Source organism: Penicillium diatomitis (genome assembly GCF_028827545.1).
Source record: "Penicillium diatomitis strain IBT 30728 chromosome Unknown utg000002l_segment0_segment0, whole genome shotgun sequence".
Taxonomy (NCBI): domain Eukaryota; kingdom Fungi; phylum Ascomycota; class Eurotiomycetes; order Eurotiales; family Aspergillaceae; genus Penicillium; species Penicillium diatomitis.
This window is the reverse complement of record NW_026623174.1, coordinates 2,824,158-2,841,136: the sequence shown is the minus strand read 5'-3', so window position 1 is coordinate 2,841,136 and position 16,979 is coordinate 2,824,158. Positions and strand designations below refer to the sequence as shown.

At 51.7% G+C, this 16,979-nt stretch overlaps 6 protein-coding genes across 6 annotated transcripts; 4 read left to right on the top strand and 2 right to left on the bottom strand.

Annotated features, from left to right (window-relative positions):
• Window positions 1–1,360: 1,360 nt before the first annotated feature.
• On the top strand, window positions 1,361–2,881 carry N7539_002071 (uncharacterized protein; the record flags this gene model as incomplete). The annotated part of the gene is made up of 5 exons (XM_056931674.1): window positions 1,361–1,463; window positions 1,751–1,760; window positions 1,833–1,988; window positions 2,094–2,367; window positions 2,462–2,881. The coding sequence occupies 5 exons, from the start codon at window positions 1,361–1,363 to the stop codon at window positions 2,879–2,881; spliced, it is 963 nt and encodes a 320-aa protein (XP_056793705.1).
• Window positions 2,882–3,917: 1,036 nt separating this feature from the next.
• N7539_002070 (mannosyltransferase complex subunit MNN9) lies at window positions 3,918–5,143 on the top strand (the record flags this gene model as incomplete). The annotated part of the gene is made up of 2 exons (XM_056931673.1): window positions 3,918–5,039; window positions 5,123–5,143. The coding sequence occupies 2 exons, from the start codon at window positions 3,918–3,920 to the stop codon at window positions 5,141–5,143; spliced, it is 1,143 nt and encodes a 380-aa protein (XP_056793704.1).
• Window positions 5,144–5,987: 844 nt separating this feature from the next.
• Window positions 5,988–7,481, bottom strand: N7539_002069 (Zn(2+) transporter YKE4; the record flags this gene model as incomplete). The annotated part of the gene is made up of 4 exons (XM_056931672.1): window positions 5,988–6,003; window positions 6,073–7,006; window positions 7,107–7,257; window positions 7,347–7,481. The coding sequence occupies 4 exons, from the start codon at window positions 7,479–7,481 to the stop codon at window positions 5,988–5,990; spliced, it is 1,236 nt and encodes a 411-aa protein (XP_056793703.1).
• Window positions 7,482–7,792: 311 nt separating this feature from the next.
• Window positions 7,793–8,569, top strand: N7539_002068 (nucleolar protein 16; the record flags this gene model as incomplete). The annotated part of the gene is made up of 1 exon (XM_056931671.1): window positions 7,793–8,569. One exon carries the CDS (start codon window positions 7,793–7,795, stop codon window positions 8,567–8,569), a length of 777 nt encoding a protein of 258 aa, XP_056793702.1.
• Window positions 8,570–8,878: 309 nt separating this feature from the next.
• N7539_002067 (PEX28-32 family peroxisomal membrane protein) lies at window positions 8,879–10,651 on the bottom strand (the record flags this gene model as incomplete). Its single annotated transcript, XM_056931670.1, has 3 exons — window positions 8,879–10,205; window positions 10,286–10,423; window positions 10,491–10,651. The coding sequence occupies 3 exons, from the start codon at window positions 10,649–10,651 to the stop codon at window positions 8,879–8,881; spliced, it is 1,626 nt and encodes a 541-aa protein (XP_056793701.1).
• Window positions 10,652–12,055: 1,404 nt separating this feature from the next.
• N7539_002066 (putative protein kinase) lies at window positions 12,056–16,579 on the top strand (the record flags this gene model as incomplete). Its single annotated transcript, XM_056931669.1, has 3 exons — window positions 12,056–12,170; window positions 12,234–12,426; window positions 12,538–16,579. The coding sequence occupies 3 exons, from the start codon at window positions 12,056–12,058 to the stop codon at window positions 16,577–16,579; spliced, it is 4,350 nt and encodes a 1,449-aa protein (XP_056793700.1).
• Window positions 16,580–16,979: the final 400 nt, after the last annotated feature.

Sequence of the window (16,979 nt, the reverse complement as noted above, 5' to 3'; positions counted from 1 at the left end):
TGTCCCTGTCCATTTTTTTTTTACATGGGATGGTCACTGGCAGATTCTCACTCTTGAATTTTCCACATGAAACCTCATGCACGCTGAAGCTCAGATTTCCCCATGACATCCAAGGCCATTACGCCTTGCTCGATTATCTGGTCCAGAAGAGTCGGGTTGTCCTGTGTGCTCATCCACTGATTTTGCATATCTCAGTCTGTCCCAGCACCAGGCCTGGTCCTTATATATCATCCAGATCAGTGATGAGGCGGAGTTTGCGTTTCTGTTTTTTGCCCTCCATCTTTGCGTCACAAACTGCATCTTTATACCCCCAACGCTGGCACACAGTACAGCGATCATAGCTTTAGTCCTAGAAACCGTCTGAATTCTCGACATTCTTCATATGCATCTTGCATGCGCGTTATTTCCGTAGATAAGTTTGTTCTCAGAGTTTCTGTCAGTCATAGATATCTTTGCTGCCTCGTTCATGTATCTTGTTGGCCGTGGCAATGTGAAGATTGCTCGCCTAGAATAGAGATTCCCTCTACGCACCTCTTCATAGTGTCCCAGATTTACATACTTGTCTGTCAGACTACGCAGATTGATTAGGGCGTAAGTTAGTATAGATGTCTCTTGCCGAGCTGAGCACACTCAGCATGGTTGGAACGTAAGATCGGGGTGCGTCTGGCTAGGTACAGTGCCCGGTACCTCCTATTGTCACCCCTTCCCGACCATCGTCTCGAATTGTTCACCCATGTCACGTCTCGTAGCACATGACCCGCCTCTGATCTTACCAGCAGGGAAAGGTAAGATAGTCAGGTCATCTATCCATCTCTCCGATGATTCACCCAAATCTCAAAGGATCAAATCCGGATCTGAATACCAAGCTCAACTCCATCATTCGATCGATCGATCCGCCTCATGAACAATGAAAGGTGTCCACCGCAGCGGATCCCGGAGGAGAACCACCACTCCCCGAGCTCCGACAAGCTCGCGCGGACTGCGGGCTGCGGGGCTCTCGTTCAAGAGCGCGGATCATTTGCAAGCCTGTCCGATCTCGCCCTCGATAGGAACCGATACAGAATTTAGTATTTACCTTGAATCAATCTGGAGTGGAAGAACCTCGCCGCATATCTCATAGTTAGACCGATTTCCATTCGAGCAATTTTTACCCCCCCCCCCCCCGACTCTTTGCATCCTACCGTCCTTTCCAAAAAAAACTTCGCCAAAAATCCACCTACACAACAAAGCTACACTTTCGATTTAAGCTAAGCTCCGGTCGGCGCGACTCCGAACACGCGAAAACGCTTCCTTTCTCCCGCCTTGGATCTGGCGCCGCTGACGCACGCGTCGGCATCTTTCTCGCGCAAGTTCATTTGCAATGACATCGGCGCCGGCGCCTCTGAACATGGTGCCAGCACCTGCTATGACACAGTGCGACAACATTCAAGGCCCGGGAATCGGCGGGAATGGCACGGGCACGGGTATGAGCACAGGCAGGGGCGGAAGTGGAAGTGGAAGGGGGACTGGGAATCAAGCGCCCATAACACCGGCGTCGACGGCATCGAACAAGTCGAATTATAAGGGATTTGTGGCGGGTGTTTTTTCAGGAATCGCAAAGTTGAGTGGTGAGTTGAACGTTTTCACTGGCACATCTGTTGGCTTGGGGGTTTACTGTTGATTGTGGAGTTTTCTGTCGGTGGACGCAATGCGAGCTTAAAACTACTTCCGACTTTGGCATTGACTGACTGTTCTCTTCATGTTCGCGCAGTTGGTCATCCGTACGTTAATTCCGCGTCACTCTCGTTAGGAGATTAGCCGGGCTTTGTTGACTGATGATGGTATTCAAACAGATTCGACACTGTCAAGGTTCGATTACAAACGAGTCCTGATGCACATTTCAAAGGGCCGCTGGACTGCACGTTGCAAACGATTCGAAATGAAGGTGTCCGAGGACTATACAAGGGTGCATCACCTCCGCTGGTCGGATGGATGATGATGGATTCTATGTGAGTGAGAAGCCTCTACTCCAAGAGCACGAACATAGATTTCAGGCCATTTGTGGGAGGGATCTCAAAGTGCTAACGATCGCCTCTTTTTTTTTCGGCTCGCAGAATGCTGGGGTCCTTGACATTCTACAAGAGATTGTTACTTGAAAATGTTTTCTCGAAACCTGAACTTCGTCGATGGATGCCCTTTGCCAGCTATCAGACCGATCTTGCAACGTTGCCTTCCTTCGGTCACGGAATCGCCGGTATCATGGCCGGTACGACGGTCAGTTTCATCGCCGCCCCGGTCGAACACATCAAGGCCCGATTGCAAGTCCAATATGCGGCCGACAAGTCACAGCGCATGTACGCAGGGCCGATCGACTGTCTTCGCAAGCTTGTAAGTACATGGATATCGCACGTTTGGCGAAGCACTTGTATTGGCAAGACGGAACGTTCATCTAACGCAAGTCTCTTCCCCCGGGGGTTCACAGCTCCGAACACACGGCATCCGAGGGGTTTATCGCGGTCTATTCGCAACCATGTTCTTCCGTTCATTCTTTTTCTTCTGGTGGGGGTCCTACGATCTCCTTACGCGGTACATGACAAATCATACGAATATGTCTGCGCCTCTGGTCAATTTCTGGGCAGGTGGTATCTCCGCACAGGTGTTTTGGCTCACGTCCTACCCATCTGATGTGGTCAAGCAGCGGCTCATGACCGATCCCATGGGTGGATCCCTAAATGATGGACAGCGACAGTTCCACCGCTGGCGAGATGCGGCTCAAGCAGTTTGGAGAGAGCGTGGGATGAGGGGATACTGGCGAGGGTTTGTGCCTTGCTTTTTGAGGGCTTTTCCGGCCAACGCGATGGCCTTGGTAGCATTTGAAGGCGTGATGCGGACGTTGCATTGAATGGAGAGAGAGAGAGAGAGAGAGAGAGAGGAAGAAAAAAAAGGTGGGGGGAGTGTCCACTTGACCATGCCTCTTCACTCAATGGCTTTGTACAAACAGTAAATACCATTAGTTACGCCTCTATAGACCACACGGGAAGGGTGGGAGAGGGAGATGACCATCCTGAAAATCACCTACTTCACCTGAAATTTTCTTCGCTGCGTCCAGTTGATATTCCCGTCTGTACAGATCGAGTCCCTTCGCATGAGTCGATTGTGAGCAATTGTCTGTGCAACCAACCTTGGCAGTCAAGTGCACGCATCATATTGGGGCTAGACGGAATGTTGACGTGCCGCCGCATTCGGCCAGTACAACTTGCCGCGATGATCAGGTCGGACAGGGCTGTTTTAAGAAAGATAGAACAGTACTTGCAGTGTACCATTGAATCAAAGCCTGAATCAGCCAGCATGCAATGATGGTCCAATCCACTCCCAGATAGCGCATCGGCTGGCTGCATTAGAAAAGGTACAGGAAATGGAGTCGCACATGCAACGCCCAAGCTGGGACACGGCCTTCCCTGCTGGCGTTTACTCTTTCCGGTTGACAACCTTATCACGCCAAGGCTAACCAATCCAGATCTCCACACATCAGCCTCAGCAAAGAGACAGGGTCCCTCTGTGAGCCTTGTTCTCATGGATCAGTCACCCGACTCCAGCCCCAACATAGATTGATTGAGACTCGTACGGAACTACTGTGTCGTCGACACTGACATTGTAAGATCTCTCAAGTGTCGATTTGGCTCTCTCATGCAGCACAAGCACATTCCTTCGATTACCGCCAAGACCGTCGAGATCGTCCGCTAAAACACGCCATCTTGCCTGAGGCCGACCACGACGCAACGGGAATGGTGATTGGCTTCTCCAACTGCAGAGCTCCCTCGGGCGATTGACCCGCATCGTCACCTTGTCCTTCAACCAGCTTCATCACTTTTGACTCGGGTGGACGAAGAAGCAAAAAGCTTTCAATCGTAGAGCTGCTGCGATTTCCAGACTCGGCCATGGCCGTCGCACGCTCCATGCGCCGTACGAGTCCGATCAGCATTGTGCTGGCCGCCGTGCTTGCATTTGGCTTCATTATCTTCGTGCTGTCTCCGTCCTCGTCGTCCGTCTCCGCATCCGCATCCGCAACTTCGTCTCAACAGCGCCAGGACGACGCAGCCGAGCATCCGCTCTCGCCCCCTACAAAACCTTTCTTGAAAGACCAGCGTCTTCGCAGTGATGGTCTACGGGCAGCTCCTCCGGTCGTGCACTACAACCTGAATAATCTGACTAGCTCGAATAATGCGCTCGCCAATCGCGAGCGAATCCTCATTCTCACTCCCTTGGCGCGCTTTTATCCAGAATACTGGGAGAACTTGGTGCAATTGAACTACCCGCATGAACTGATCTCACTGGGCTTCATCGCGCCGAAAACCAAGGACGGTAATGCGGCGGTCTCCGCACTGGAACAAGCGATTCAAGTCACGCAAACGGGTCCCGTTGACAACCGCTTCGCCAGCATCTCCATCCTTCGCCAGGACTTCGAACCGCCCTTGCATTCACAGGATGAGAAAGTCCGACATCAATTGTCGTCACAGAAGGAACGACGAGAATCCATGAGTCGCGCCCGGAATAGTCTCCTCTTCACTACCATCGGACCGAGTACATCCTGGGTGCTCTGGCTCGACGGAGATATCGTCGAAACACCCGCTTCACTGATTCAAGATCTCACGTCGCACAATCAGCCCGTCATCGTTCCCAACTGCTACCAGCGATACTACGACACCAAAGCCAAGAAATGGGACGTCCGTCCCTACGACTATAACTCGTGGATCGATAGTGATCAAGCGCAAAACCTCGGCGCCCAGATGGGACCCGACGAGATCCTGCTCGAGGGCTACGCCGAACTACCCACCTACCGCACTCTGATGGCCTACCTGGCCAACCTGAACTCGTTGGATCCTCGTCGCATGATCGAGCTCGATGGCGTGGGTGGAACCGCACTGATGGTCAAGGCGGATGTACATCGCGACGGGGCCATGTTTCCGGCTTTTCCCTTTTACCATCTCGTTGAAACGGAAGGGTTTGCCAAGATGGCGAAACGTCTGGGATATACGGTTGCAGGTTTGCCGGACTACTTTGTACGTTTCTAATGTTCCAGCCACCCGATCCCCGAGAGTGTTGCTATTAGTTTGACTAACACTAGCTCTCTCTCTTTCTACAGGTATACCATTACAACGAGTAGTCCAGGGCCCTTAGTACCTAGGGGGCTTTCTGGACATGTTTCATTTCTGCCATTTGCGTCTTGTTTCGCCTCGCTTCCACATCAATAGGCTGGTTCTAACGTGGTTTATTCAACTCACGCTGAGCGTGAGACGTGTCTTATTTCTTATCAACTTCTTTGACTTTAGAACGCGCTTGTCTTCAGTCTCAACTATCGGACTGTCATTGTGCTTAGACTTGTTTTGACTGGCATTTCCCAATTGGCTCCGAAGGTCACCTTTCTGATTACTCTGCTGGACTTGTGATTCGAGTAATGATGTCTTTCCCCACAACATGGATACGAAGTTGTCCTACTCATGACGTGAGGACAGAGTGTTTCGAGCGACACCTTTAATTCAAATTCTTCGGCCCTGGTCTCGAAGTCTCCTTGCGAGTCAAGTAAATGCAGTCAAGCTACCTTACACCGTAGGTCTGGAGTGCAATGGTAGGTAAATGAACTCATCTTGCAAGATCATAGATGACGGTTTAAGGTTGGTTCTGGAAGCCAAGGTATCGATTGACCATGCACAAAAGACACACATTTGCGCTATGGAAGTGACGCGACTCTTGATTTCTGCGTCAGTCATACAAGTGATGTCTAATGTCTCTCGCTGTATATTCTAGTATTCCGTCGGGCGAGGGCTAGGTACAAGAGGAGACGACACAAACCCCTGGCCGGATCTGGACTGCCTCCATTGCAGACGCCAATGCCATAATCTATCTCCAAGTCTTGAACACTGTGACTATCCTGATTGCCCAACCCCTTGCTCCAGTCTGCCTCGTCCAGCTTTCGATCAAACACGGTTAGATTCCCATGTCTGAGAGGATCAATCCCAGGAGATCCTATATGCCCAAATTAGTCACGTCTGCTTTGTTTTTGTGATAGAGCCCTTCTTCCTCCTCGATACTTACAAGAGCATGATGCCGGCACCAACGGCCACGGCCAGGAATTGCGTCAAGGTCTTCCGCACCTCGGCGCCCTTATCTTTACCTGTCTCGAGCAACTCGGGAATGACGGCAACGGTGCCAACATACAGGAATGTACCCGCGGTAAATGGAAGCAGCATATCACCCCATTGGAGACTGGTACCCCAAATGCCCGCTCCCGCAGCGGCCTGGGAGACTGCACTGTTGCCTCCGAACTCCTGCACCGCAATACCGATAAAAGTACCCAGGAAGGCACCGATCGCAGTGACAAACTGAGCCCCCATGGCCTTGCGCTTTGAAAAGCCGGATTGGATGAGGAGTGCAAAGTCGCCCACCTCGTGAGGGATCTCGTGGAAGAACACGGCCACAGTGGTCGTCGCGCCGATGGTAGGAGAAGCGTAGAAGGACGAAGACAGGGCAAGACCATCGGTGATGTTGTGGGTGAAATCGGCGATCAGGTTCAGATAACCACCCAGTTTCACACTGGGATTGATATCTTTCTCTGCGGAGGAATCCTGCACGGAGAGCTCGGTCTCGGACTTGGGGGACTTGCGCTGCTTTAGTTCGCTGTTGGTGGTGCCGGTGAGTTGGGCGCTTGTGGTGCTTGCATTGTGGTCGTTACTGGCATGCGAGTCGCCGTGGGTATGGTCATGGCCGCCTTCGCCGCCGGTAGCAATGCGGAGAGTCTTGTCCATTGCGACAAAAGTGAAGAAGCCAACCATGATACCTAATCCAAGAAGGGGATTCTTGTTGGGCTCAACCATGACAAAGCTCACATGCTCTGGAGAAGCTTCACCCAAGAAAATCTCAGGAAGCAGATGGAACAGCGTATCGCCGAGCAGGCCACCCACAGCGAAGGCCACCATGACTGACAGGGAAGAGGGATCGATGTTCGGAGGGCATAATGCGAGAAGGAAGTCTGATCGAACCAGTCAGCTTTACATCCGATCGGTAGTTTCCAGCAAATGAAGCATTCGGTCGAGAAGGTTCGTCGCCCCAAGGGTGGTGTCTAGACATACTAGGAGGGCCAGAGATATACAGAGTGGCTAACAGAGCATTCACGGCTGGGCTTCCTGGGAACAAGACAGCGAAGATTCTCGCAGTGAAACTGGCCGTTTCCGGTGCCGAAGCTCTCTTATGCTCATTGAGAGCTTCGACTAGTGGACAACGCTGGAATCAGGTGTCAGCAACTGTCGGTCCATTTTCAAGGTGTGGACTCGGGGTCCGATCCACCAAGATACATGGTAGGCATCTTATACCTGCAATTGCTCCTCAATCTCGCCAACAGACAAGTCATCAACATGAGCTGACGCAGCTACTACAGCAGAGAAGAAAATGCATCCTGCAAGGAGCGCAAGCCCCGTCCGAGACGAATTCATCAATCGTGGAGCCATTGACGCCAACACTGAATCAAGAGGAAGATAGGTGAGGACAACAATCGATAAAGAGCAGCCCGCAAATAGATAAGACGAGTCTTATCGCCGTGGTTGTTTGTCCTCCCTTTCCCCCTAATCTTATCGGTGGAGAGCCCTTGGGAGCAAACATGCCAAGACTTCCGTTGCGGATGGAGCGCAGGTTTGCAAACATTTTCAAAAAAAAAAAGAAGTTTCGATAACGCCGATACTACTTTACATGGGAACCTCTGATTCAACAGCCGTGAACTTCTCCCTAAATTTAAGCGCAACGTCCCCTCCAGTCATACAATATGGGCAAGATCCTCCAAAAGAAAAAGGCGCGCTCTGGTCTTTCCAAGGCCAAGGCCAAGAACAACCGCCTGAAGAATGGCAACAAGAAAATTAACGTGCTGGGCAATCAAATTATCGCCCAGAATTGGTTTGTTCACTCTCGGATATCTCGAGGAGAAAGCACGGGGTTGCTAACAAAAACCTCGATCAATGTTCTCAGGGACCGTGACTTGACTCTTACGCAAAACTATAAAAGACTCGGTCTCCTGCACAAGTTAAATGCTCCCACCGGTGGCAAGGAACGTATACCCGGACGCAACGACCTCGAGGAAAAGTCAAACTCGCTCCACATCAACGGCAGTGCCGTCGACGCAGCGACGCATATTGATGTCGGCGAGACAAAGGTCGAGCGCGACCCCGAGACCGGGAAAATTCTCCGAGTCATCCACGATGTCGACGAGATCGAAGTCGCAGGCAAGAAGCGACCACGCGCAAACCCGCTCAACGATCCATTGAATGATCTTTCGGATAACGAGGACGTCGCCATCAAGGCCATGCCCGCATCGAAGGTGGTGCAACAGTTGGAGCGTCAGGCCGATTTGGAGGGCGTCGGAGAGAAGGCCAAAAAGCCCCGCCACCAGAGCACACGTGAGGGCGAATGGATCTCACGGCTGATTGAGAAGCATGGCGACAATTTGTCGGCCATGGCTCGGGATCGCAAGTTGAACCCTATGCAGCAATCAGAGGGCGATATTCGCAGGAGAATCAACAAGTGGAAGAAAAGCCAGCAGGCATAATGTCCTTTTTTGTCGAGTGCACATCATTTCAGCATCTGGATTAGGCGCGTTTGGCGTTGATTTTCTCATACTTCTCGATCCCCCTACCTTCAGCTCCCATATGTTATTAACACTGGGCTCTGTGGGCTGTGCTCAAAATGTAATCAACCATGAATATATGTTTTTGCAAAAAATCACAAGAGATCCCGAACATCGGTCTGTGTTCCCAAGTTTTACTGGTAGAGAGCTCGGTCTTCGGGTCACATTCGTCACCGTCTACATAATACAGGACTTTGGGTCCATTTCCGTGATGTCTGGTGTCCATGTGTCCTAACCCTGACGTAGTGTGGAATATGTAACGGTGCCTGTGCCCGAGACCGGACGAAGGTTCACACGCTGCACAATGCGCACCCACCGCCGACGTCGCCAGTCTCCCACACCGTAGAGGGCCGACGAAGCCTCTTCCCAATCTTTGGTAGGCCTTGCTCGGTGCTTGCCTTTGGAAGATACTGCATTCGTAGCCCTCGAGACAGTGCTCGATAGATCTAGATCGCCGTACTCTGAGGGAGTGACGCCACGATCTGGCTCATCGCGTCCCGTCGACTGCTCTTTGCGCAAATCCCATACCCATCCTCCAACCTCATCAATCAGAGCACTCGCGTTCGGGTCCGCTTCGGGAACCTCGAACCCTACGCCGGTGATCATTCGCTCGACTACCCATTCTCGACAGTCCATGTCAAGCTCCCATTTCTTGCCCTTCCACTTCCAGCCTGATGGAGCCTGGACGTCATCGAAAAATCGACATCCACGTGGCCGGTCACCTGCGATCCGTGCTGGCGACAGAGGGTCATATGGCTGGGGACTAAAGATGAAGGTTTCCCAACCCGGCTCGGCAGACTCGAAAGCGCGATGCTGGAGCTCAAAAATCTCCACTTCACGCTCCTCTGGTTCCGTGTCAAGTGATATGTCTGCCAGCTTTTCCAACGCAGACATAGCAGCAGAGGGATCCTGCGGGATGGATGCCACAAATCCAGCTGGGCCCTCCAACGCACCCTCGTTTCCGATGTCTTCTTCTGGGCCCTCGCCTAACACATCGAAAATCAACGCCTTAGCCATACTTCGGATCCTCGGATTGATGGAGAGAACAGCGGCGTTCCCAACGGCTAGCATGATCAACTTGAGGGGCAAGAGATGCGCCATGAGAAAAAGCACGGCCGTGGCCACCGTTCCACCGAGGAAGATGGTTGACGACAACTTCTCATTGGAGAAGTTTGTCAAAGGCGCAAAAATGCCGATGATCGCATCGTGGGCGTCCGAGAAATCTGCCATCACGTTCTGGAGATCTCGCATGTTGCGGAAGAAATCTTTCGAGGTCTCCGAGGCGGGCTTGATGGTCTTTGCTGGCGCCAATGCGGGACCATCGTAGGAATAATAAGGGATGGTGCTTGAAGTGGATGTAGAGGGTGGCGGAGGATGACGAGCAACAAACGCTGGTACCATGATGAACAATAGAAACACCACGAGCGGTAGAATGAGGATCAGGTGCGGATCCAAGCAGATGAATGAGTACACAAACAGGAGAGATATTGTGTGAGATGGGGTTTCCCAGCTGAGTACCTGCTCAACCTGGGTTTGAAACAGAAATACTACGCCAATTCTGAGGATGTCAATTAGCCCTGATCTTTCTAGTCTGGCTGCGGGAATGTTTGATTTGGATTTGGTCATTCGCTCACTTACCTTGCATTGAATCTTCGGAAATTGTTAGACATTGCCGGTAAACTGAAAGGCGGTCGATGGGACGATGCCACCGAGGCATCGTCGTCTAAATCCGCCCCATCGTCATCGTCTTCAGCTGGGATCACTTGCTCTAGAATCCTGTATTCACATCAGTCAGACATTCGATGTGCGCCTATAAGATCGAAAGAGGGACCGATTGATTTACTTGGAGAACAATCTGTCTTGTATTGAAAATTTTGATTGCGTTGACATCCGCGACTGCGTGCTGTCCTCAGAGCCGCTTCTGTGTCGCCTCGGCCTCTTGATACCGAGCATGGACACCGCATCATCACGGGTTTTGAGGATCTCGGAGGTCAACTGGCTCATGATGACTGGCAACTGATCATACTCAATACTGGTTAGCGATCAGACTGATGTAGGAGGCGATCTCGAGAAGATCAAGGTGATCAAACTCGGGGAACCGAACAAGGCCCATCAGTTGCAGCGGCACATGCAGAGAGCATGTGCTTTTGTTGATGCCTGCTCAATCAGGCAGTAATATTATCATTTTGTGGGGAAAGGTGGCCGACTGACAGCCTCCGGTGATTGGTGGCGTAATTGCGTGTGGCTAACCTAATTGAGCTGGGGAAAACATTCAGGGTTTCGGTCGCCGATAGCGGTCATTCAAGAGAAGGAGCCCAGGCTCCCCTTTCCAAATAAGGGAGCATGATACATGAGATGATCGGTGGCAGTAACTAGCAGTCTGTTGATTCGATGGATACCACATTTCATTGCGTCTCTATCCTTACGTACAAAGGAAGCCGTCCTGTTAGTCTGATATGCACTCATATCGAGGGAGGAATCGGTTGTCTTAAAGCTCTGCGAAAACTCTGGTCCATCCGCTTACAATCTTAGATCCCCTGAAGGGCTGTTAAAGTCAAGGTTGATATAACGATCATGTCGGTCCTGAGGTACCGCATTCGCTTCCAGTCACAGCTTGCCTCCTTGCCATGAACGGGCTTCGCTTCATACTGTCTATGTATACTTGTATACGATATCAGCAAGCTCAGTGAGGTATTTCAGGGCTCTCGGTGCATCTTCCCGGATGGCCGCTATCATTAGCCGTATCGAGCATCGCACTACCAATAGGTCATGCCGCAGGCAAAAGGAACGGCAAGAATAAGGTAGCGTACTAATTCGGCAGGACGTAGTACTGATCGCAACCAGCGGAAGTCGGACGGGACCAGCTTGGGAGCTGCAGCTCCCTGGACTCGAATCTTTTCAAGTAATTTTCATGTACTCTTTGATCTTCATTCACGGGTGACCTTGCTAGGAATCTTTCTCAAAATCATTTCACCAAGTGTCAATCTAAGTCTTTTTCGGTGTTGCTTGGCTGGTGGTGGACCCTCTTTTAATTATTTCATCGCGACCGCCTTGTGCTCTTGCCCCAGCAACACGTTTGGGAAAGCTACGCCGAAATTATTTGCCCAGCAGGATCGAAGACGAAAGGAGAACAGCCCACCAAGCACTTTTCCCCCTCTCCTCCCCCGGCCTCGCTTTTCAGCCACCTCATCCATCTATCTCGCTTTCACAATGGAGCGATAACCGCCTGTCGACGGGTCGCGCAACATCGCCAACGGCTCTTTCGGTCTCCTTATCGTTGAAGAGGCCCGCTTTCTCCTGAATGTTCTTGTTGTTGAATTTGACTTCACCTGCGTGTCTTCCGTAGCGGGCGGCCAGTTCGACACGAAATAGTCCAATTCTCCAGCTTCTTCCTTTTACGCTTTGATTATGGATTCCTGGGCACTCCCGGCCAAGCCGGCACAGAATGCAGCGCGAGTTCCGACAATGCCGTCCCTCTCTCACGCATCTAGCCCATCTACATATGACGATCCGAGCTCTGGATGTAAGGACCAAAGACTCCTCCGCGCATCGACAACAGGTCAACATAGCTAATGCTAAAACCTAGTGGATTCCTCAGCCCGCAGACGCCTGCAAAAAGCCGCATCAACAACCTTCCACATGAATACCACCAACTTTGAGCAACAGTCCCAAAGAGGCGTCGCCGGCATGCGCTCAGGGGATCTAGGTGGAAGAAGGCTTTCGATTAAAGGGCCCAGGGCCCCTCAAGGACCTCGCCCCCAAGAATCTCCGCGCATGAGGTGAGCCCAAACCCGGACATACTTGGACCAGTCTCTTTCCCCTTTTTCGGTTTCCCACCAGAGGCCGAGCGAAGGAGATTGGAGCCGCAGCAAGCTGACCTCGATTTGTAGCAAACTTCCTGCGACCGACTTTCATTCCGAACCTTTTCCACCGAGCTCCATGCAATCTTCGACCAAGGGCCTGAATGATCGCTCCGTCAGTATCGGGAACCTTGCCAAGGTTGACGCATGCCAGCAAGCCACGGCGACCGAGCGAGACGATTTTCTTTCGCCCATCAGCTTTGACGACTTTCACAACAGTATAATGGCTGAGCCAAGCCTGAATCATCTTCCCATGCCGGGGTCGGCGAGTAAGCCAAACGAGCTTTCTATCGATACTTCATGGATTCACCAGAGCTATGACAGCTCTGCCTCAGAAAGGTCAAAGGGTCCAGCATCCCGGCGCAAGAGTGAGGTCAATCGGTTCAACGGCCCGCCTCCGACAAACTCGAGCTCACCGAGCGTCTCTGTCGGTAACCGAAACCGTCGCCAAAGCCTCGCTCAAAATGCTGCCGGTGCCGCTCTGGGTGCGCGCAGTTCTCGCAAGTCCATCAGCTCGGGTGCCGTCGCTCCCACGAACGCGTCGGCGAGGCGTGCTAGTCTCAGTGCTCGAAAGGCCAGTGTTGACACCTCGCGATTGGACATGAATAATGTCCTTCGTACACGGACTCAAAATATGGACCTTGGACGGGATGAAGGCAAGGTCCCATCAGCAATGCGCAGTCTCAAAGCAAAGTCTTTCCAGCCAGCACCCCGCGAGCCTCGAAGCACATTTTTGACCACGACTCAGACTATAGATCATACACGATCGTCTTCAACAAACGCAGTCCGCACACCTGTCAAGAACACTCACGGTGTAGAGACCGTCGGTGAAGGTACAGCTGTACATACAACACCTTCCTCGTCTTCCAAACGCGTGTCCACAATGCCACATGCGACTGGTTTAGGGGCGCGAACAATAAGTCCGACTGACGCACGTCGAATGAAACGCATGTCCGTCGCCCCGACTGCTCCCCCTATGCCACATACGCCTCCCATGCAAACGGAGCCTCTGCCCACAAGGCCCGTATCGACAAACCAATCTCCATCCTTGATTCCGAGAAAAAGCGTTACCCCTTCATCAACCCGGACGACGCCTGATCCAAATCGCAAGTCATATAGCTCCGGCTTGTCATTATCATCTACCACCAGCTACAATTCTATTCGGAATTCTAGCCACTCCTTGCAACCTCGTCTGTCTCAAAATTTCTCATCCTCACGATTACCAACTCCCAAACCCCGCACGGAGCAGTCAACAAAGGAAGGCGAAGAAGTACCACCTGTCCCTGCTATCCCGAAGGCGTACGAGTCTCCTAAGAGTGAATTGGATGCGCCTTTATTTCCAACTTCTCGGAAATCCAGCTTGACAACCGACTTTGTTGCCCCCGCTGTTCCGCAGGATAATGACACAGCTGCTGTTGAAATCAACGACAAAAAAGCGGAAGACCTACGCGGGCGTGCTACAAAAACACCTGATTCACGGGTGCGAAACACCACGGTGCTCGGACGGAAGGGATTGCAGCCGTTGAAACTACCCCCTCTCAATTTACTACCATTAGGAACACCAATGACGACTAAGATTGAGGCGCTGAGAGACAGAGAAGCTGATGAACGGAATACTCACACCCCCTCTCACCAGATCCTTTCCAAGACTCCGAGCACTCCCATGACTGCTTCGAAGGCCAATTTCTGGCAACGCGGAGATGACGAAAAAGTGTCAGCTACGCAAATTCGCAGCAGCACCTCTCATTTTGGTCTCAGCTCAATCTCATCCGGCGGTCTGCGCACCTCTAGTAGTACTGGGACATTCGGACAACCAGATGGGCCTATTGCAACCCGCAATATCTCACCTTATGCCTCGTCCACGCTGCCAAAGCCTAGCTCGGACTTGAGCTCCCTTCACCAGCAAGCTGGCGAAGATTATACCAATCATGTCTCGCAGGCCCACAAGATCAATGGGCCCCGTCCTCAGACACAGAGCGCTATCTTCAGCCCGTCTTCTGAGACTCTTAGCCAGATATCGACGCCGTCCGAATCTGAATCCACCACGGTGGGGGCTAATGCTTCTCTTAAAGATCGAATAAATGTTGCCCGGCTCCGACGCAACTCAAAGGCTCAGCTTACGTCCGAGATCGATACAGACCGCACCAAATATGACAATATGCCGCCTCCAAAGCTCCCAGCCTCAGCAACGTGGAACAATCTCTCCGCTGTGAAGTCAAGCAGCCCCGTCACGAAAACGTCCTATTTGAAGCCTCGTCGCCAAGCCTCTGTGTCAAGTATCACCAAGCAGACGTCGCCTCGAAAGCCAAGTGTCAGCAGTGACCGTAGTCTGGTTCTCGAGCACAGCACTACGAATGAGTCTGTTGGTAGCGATCATTCACAAGTGCGTGCAAGCAGCTACGCTTCTCCCGTCCATAGGATTATCAACACTGCCAGATCTAGCGCTGCCATTAATCCACGATCCGTGGATGTGGGTGTTGACGCGGACATTGCCGTTGCAGATGAAGAGATGAGGCGTCTTGGTGCGAAACGAAAAGACTTTGAAATTGCCGCGAAGCAGCTTGATGAGTTGCGCCGCAAGGCCGAGCCCAAGGATCGTGTTGGCCCTGCCCATGCTCTCAAGATGGCCAATTTGAATATCTTTGAGCGCGGTGAAATCATCGACTATCGTGATATCTTCTTTTGTGGTACTCAAAACGCGAAGAAACACGTTGGAGACCTACACTCTTCAACTGCAAACTTTGGTTACGATGACGACCGCGGCGATTACAGCATCGTCATTGGCGACCATCTTGCCTATCGTTACGAGGTAGTTGATGTTCTTGGAAAGGGAAGCTTTGGACAAGTCGTGCGCTGCGTTGACCACAAGACCGGTGCGCTGGTCGCAGTTAAGATTATTCGCAATAAGAAACGCTTCCATCAGCAAGCTCTCATTGAAGTGAATCTACTCAAAAAGCTCAAAGAGTGGGATTCGGAACGTCGACACAGCGTTGTTGCTTTTGACCAAAGTTTCTACTTCCGTGGTCACTTGTGTATCTCAACGGAATTGCTGGGCATGAATCTCTATGAATTCATCAAAGCGCACGACTTCCGCGGATTCTCGCTCAAGCTCATCCGACGGTTCACAAAGCAGATGCTCAGCAGCCTGGTGTTGCTGCACGCTAAAAAGGTCATTCACTGCGACCTCAAGCCGGAGAATATTCTACTTGTCCATCCACTAAACTCAGAAATCCGAGTCATTGACTTTGGCTCCAGCTGTTTTGAGAACGAGAAAGTTTACACCTACATTCAAAGTCGCTTCTATCGCTCCCCTGAGGTCATTCTGGGAATGTCATATGGCATGCCTATCGATATGTGGAGTCTGGGTTGTATTCTAGCCGAGCTTCTTACGGGCTATCCCATATTTCCTGGTGAGAATGAACAGGAACAGCTCGCCTGCATTATGGAAGTCTTCGGTCCGCCCGAGAAGCACCTGATCGAGAAAAGTTCTCGCAAAAAGCTCTTCTTTGATTCTCTTGGCAAGCCACGCCTCACGGTCTCGTCCAAGGGCCGTCGCCGTCGCCCCAGCTCCAAGGAATTACGGCAGGTTCTTAAGTGTGATGATGACGCTTTCCTTGACTTCATTTCCCGCTGTCTGCGCTGGGATCCCGCTCGTCGGCTCACGCCCCATGATGCTCTCAAGCACGAATTCATCACCGGCGTCAAGCTCACAGCGCGACCGCGCGTTTATGCCACCACGACTCCCTCCAAGCGTGGGGTGTCGGCCTCCAATGCGCGTCCACTCCCTGAACCCCCAAGCGGAAGTCTGAAGAATATTCGTACTCGCGATGTTTCAGGGACTTCCCCTGTGAAGGGTATGAATGGGAAACGCCATTCGACTGTTACTGGTTTGCCGCCCGGTAGCCCTGCTAAGCGAGGCTCGACTCTCTCGGCTGTCTCCGGCACTGGTTTGCCCCGTGCCTCAGCACGCAGTATCAGCGGGAAGCCTGATCTCGCGACGGCAGCGGCGGCCACCAGTCTGGTAAGTCGAGGACCTCCGCTAAAGCGTGTCGAGAATCATCCTGACAGTTAGTAGAGGAGTAAATGAGCAGTTTTGACCCCGGTCTGGACTCATTCTTCTCATCTTGGTAATGAGAAGGCTTCTTCCATCTTCTGATCTTCCCTGTCTCTTGCCGTCCTCCACTCACTCCATAACCTACCATGATATCCCTCTGCCTTCTTGCACACAAACTTGTAATAATAATTGCCTTGTGTTTTCCTTGCTCTGTTTTTTTTATTGCCTTGTTTATCTGCATATGTCGGTTTGTCATATCATCTTACGTTGGTCAGGTTCAGGTGAGCCCATGAGGATGAAGCAAAGACGACATGCATCCTATACCCATTTTATGTTCTATGATAGCATTTACATCTGGGGCCTGATATGATCATTTTCGGCGGTCATTACAATCATGCCCTCCAAATTCCTTCACATT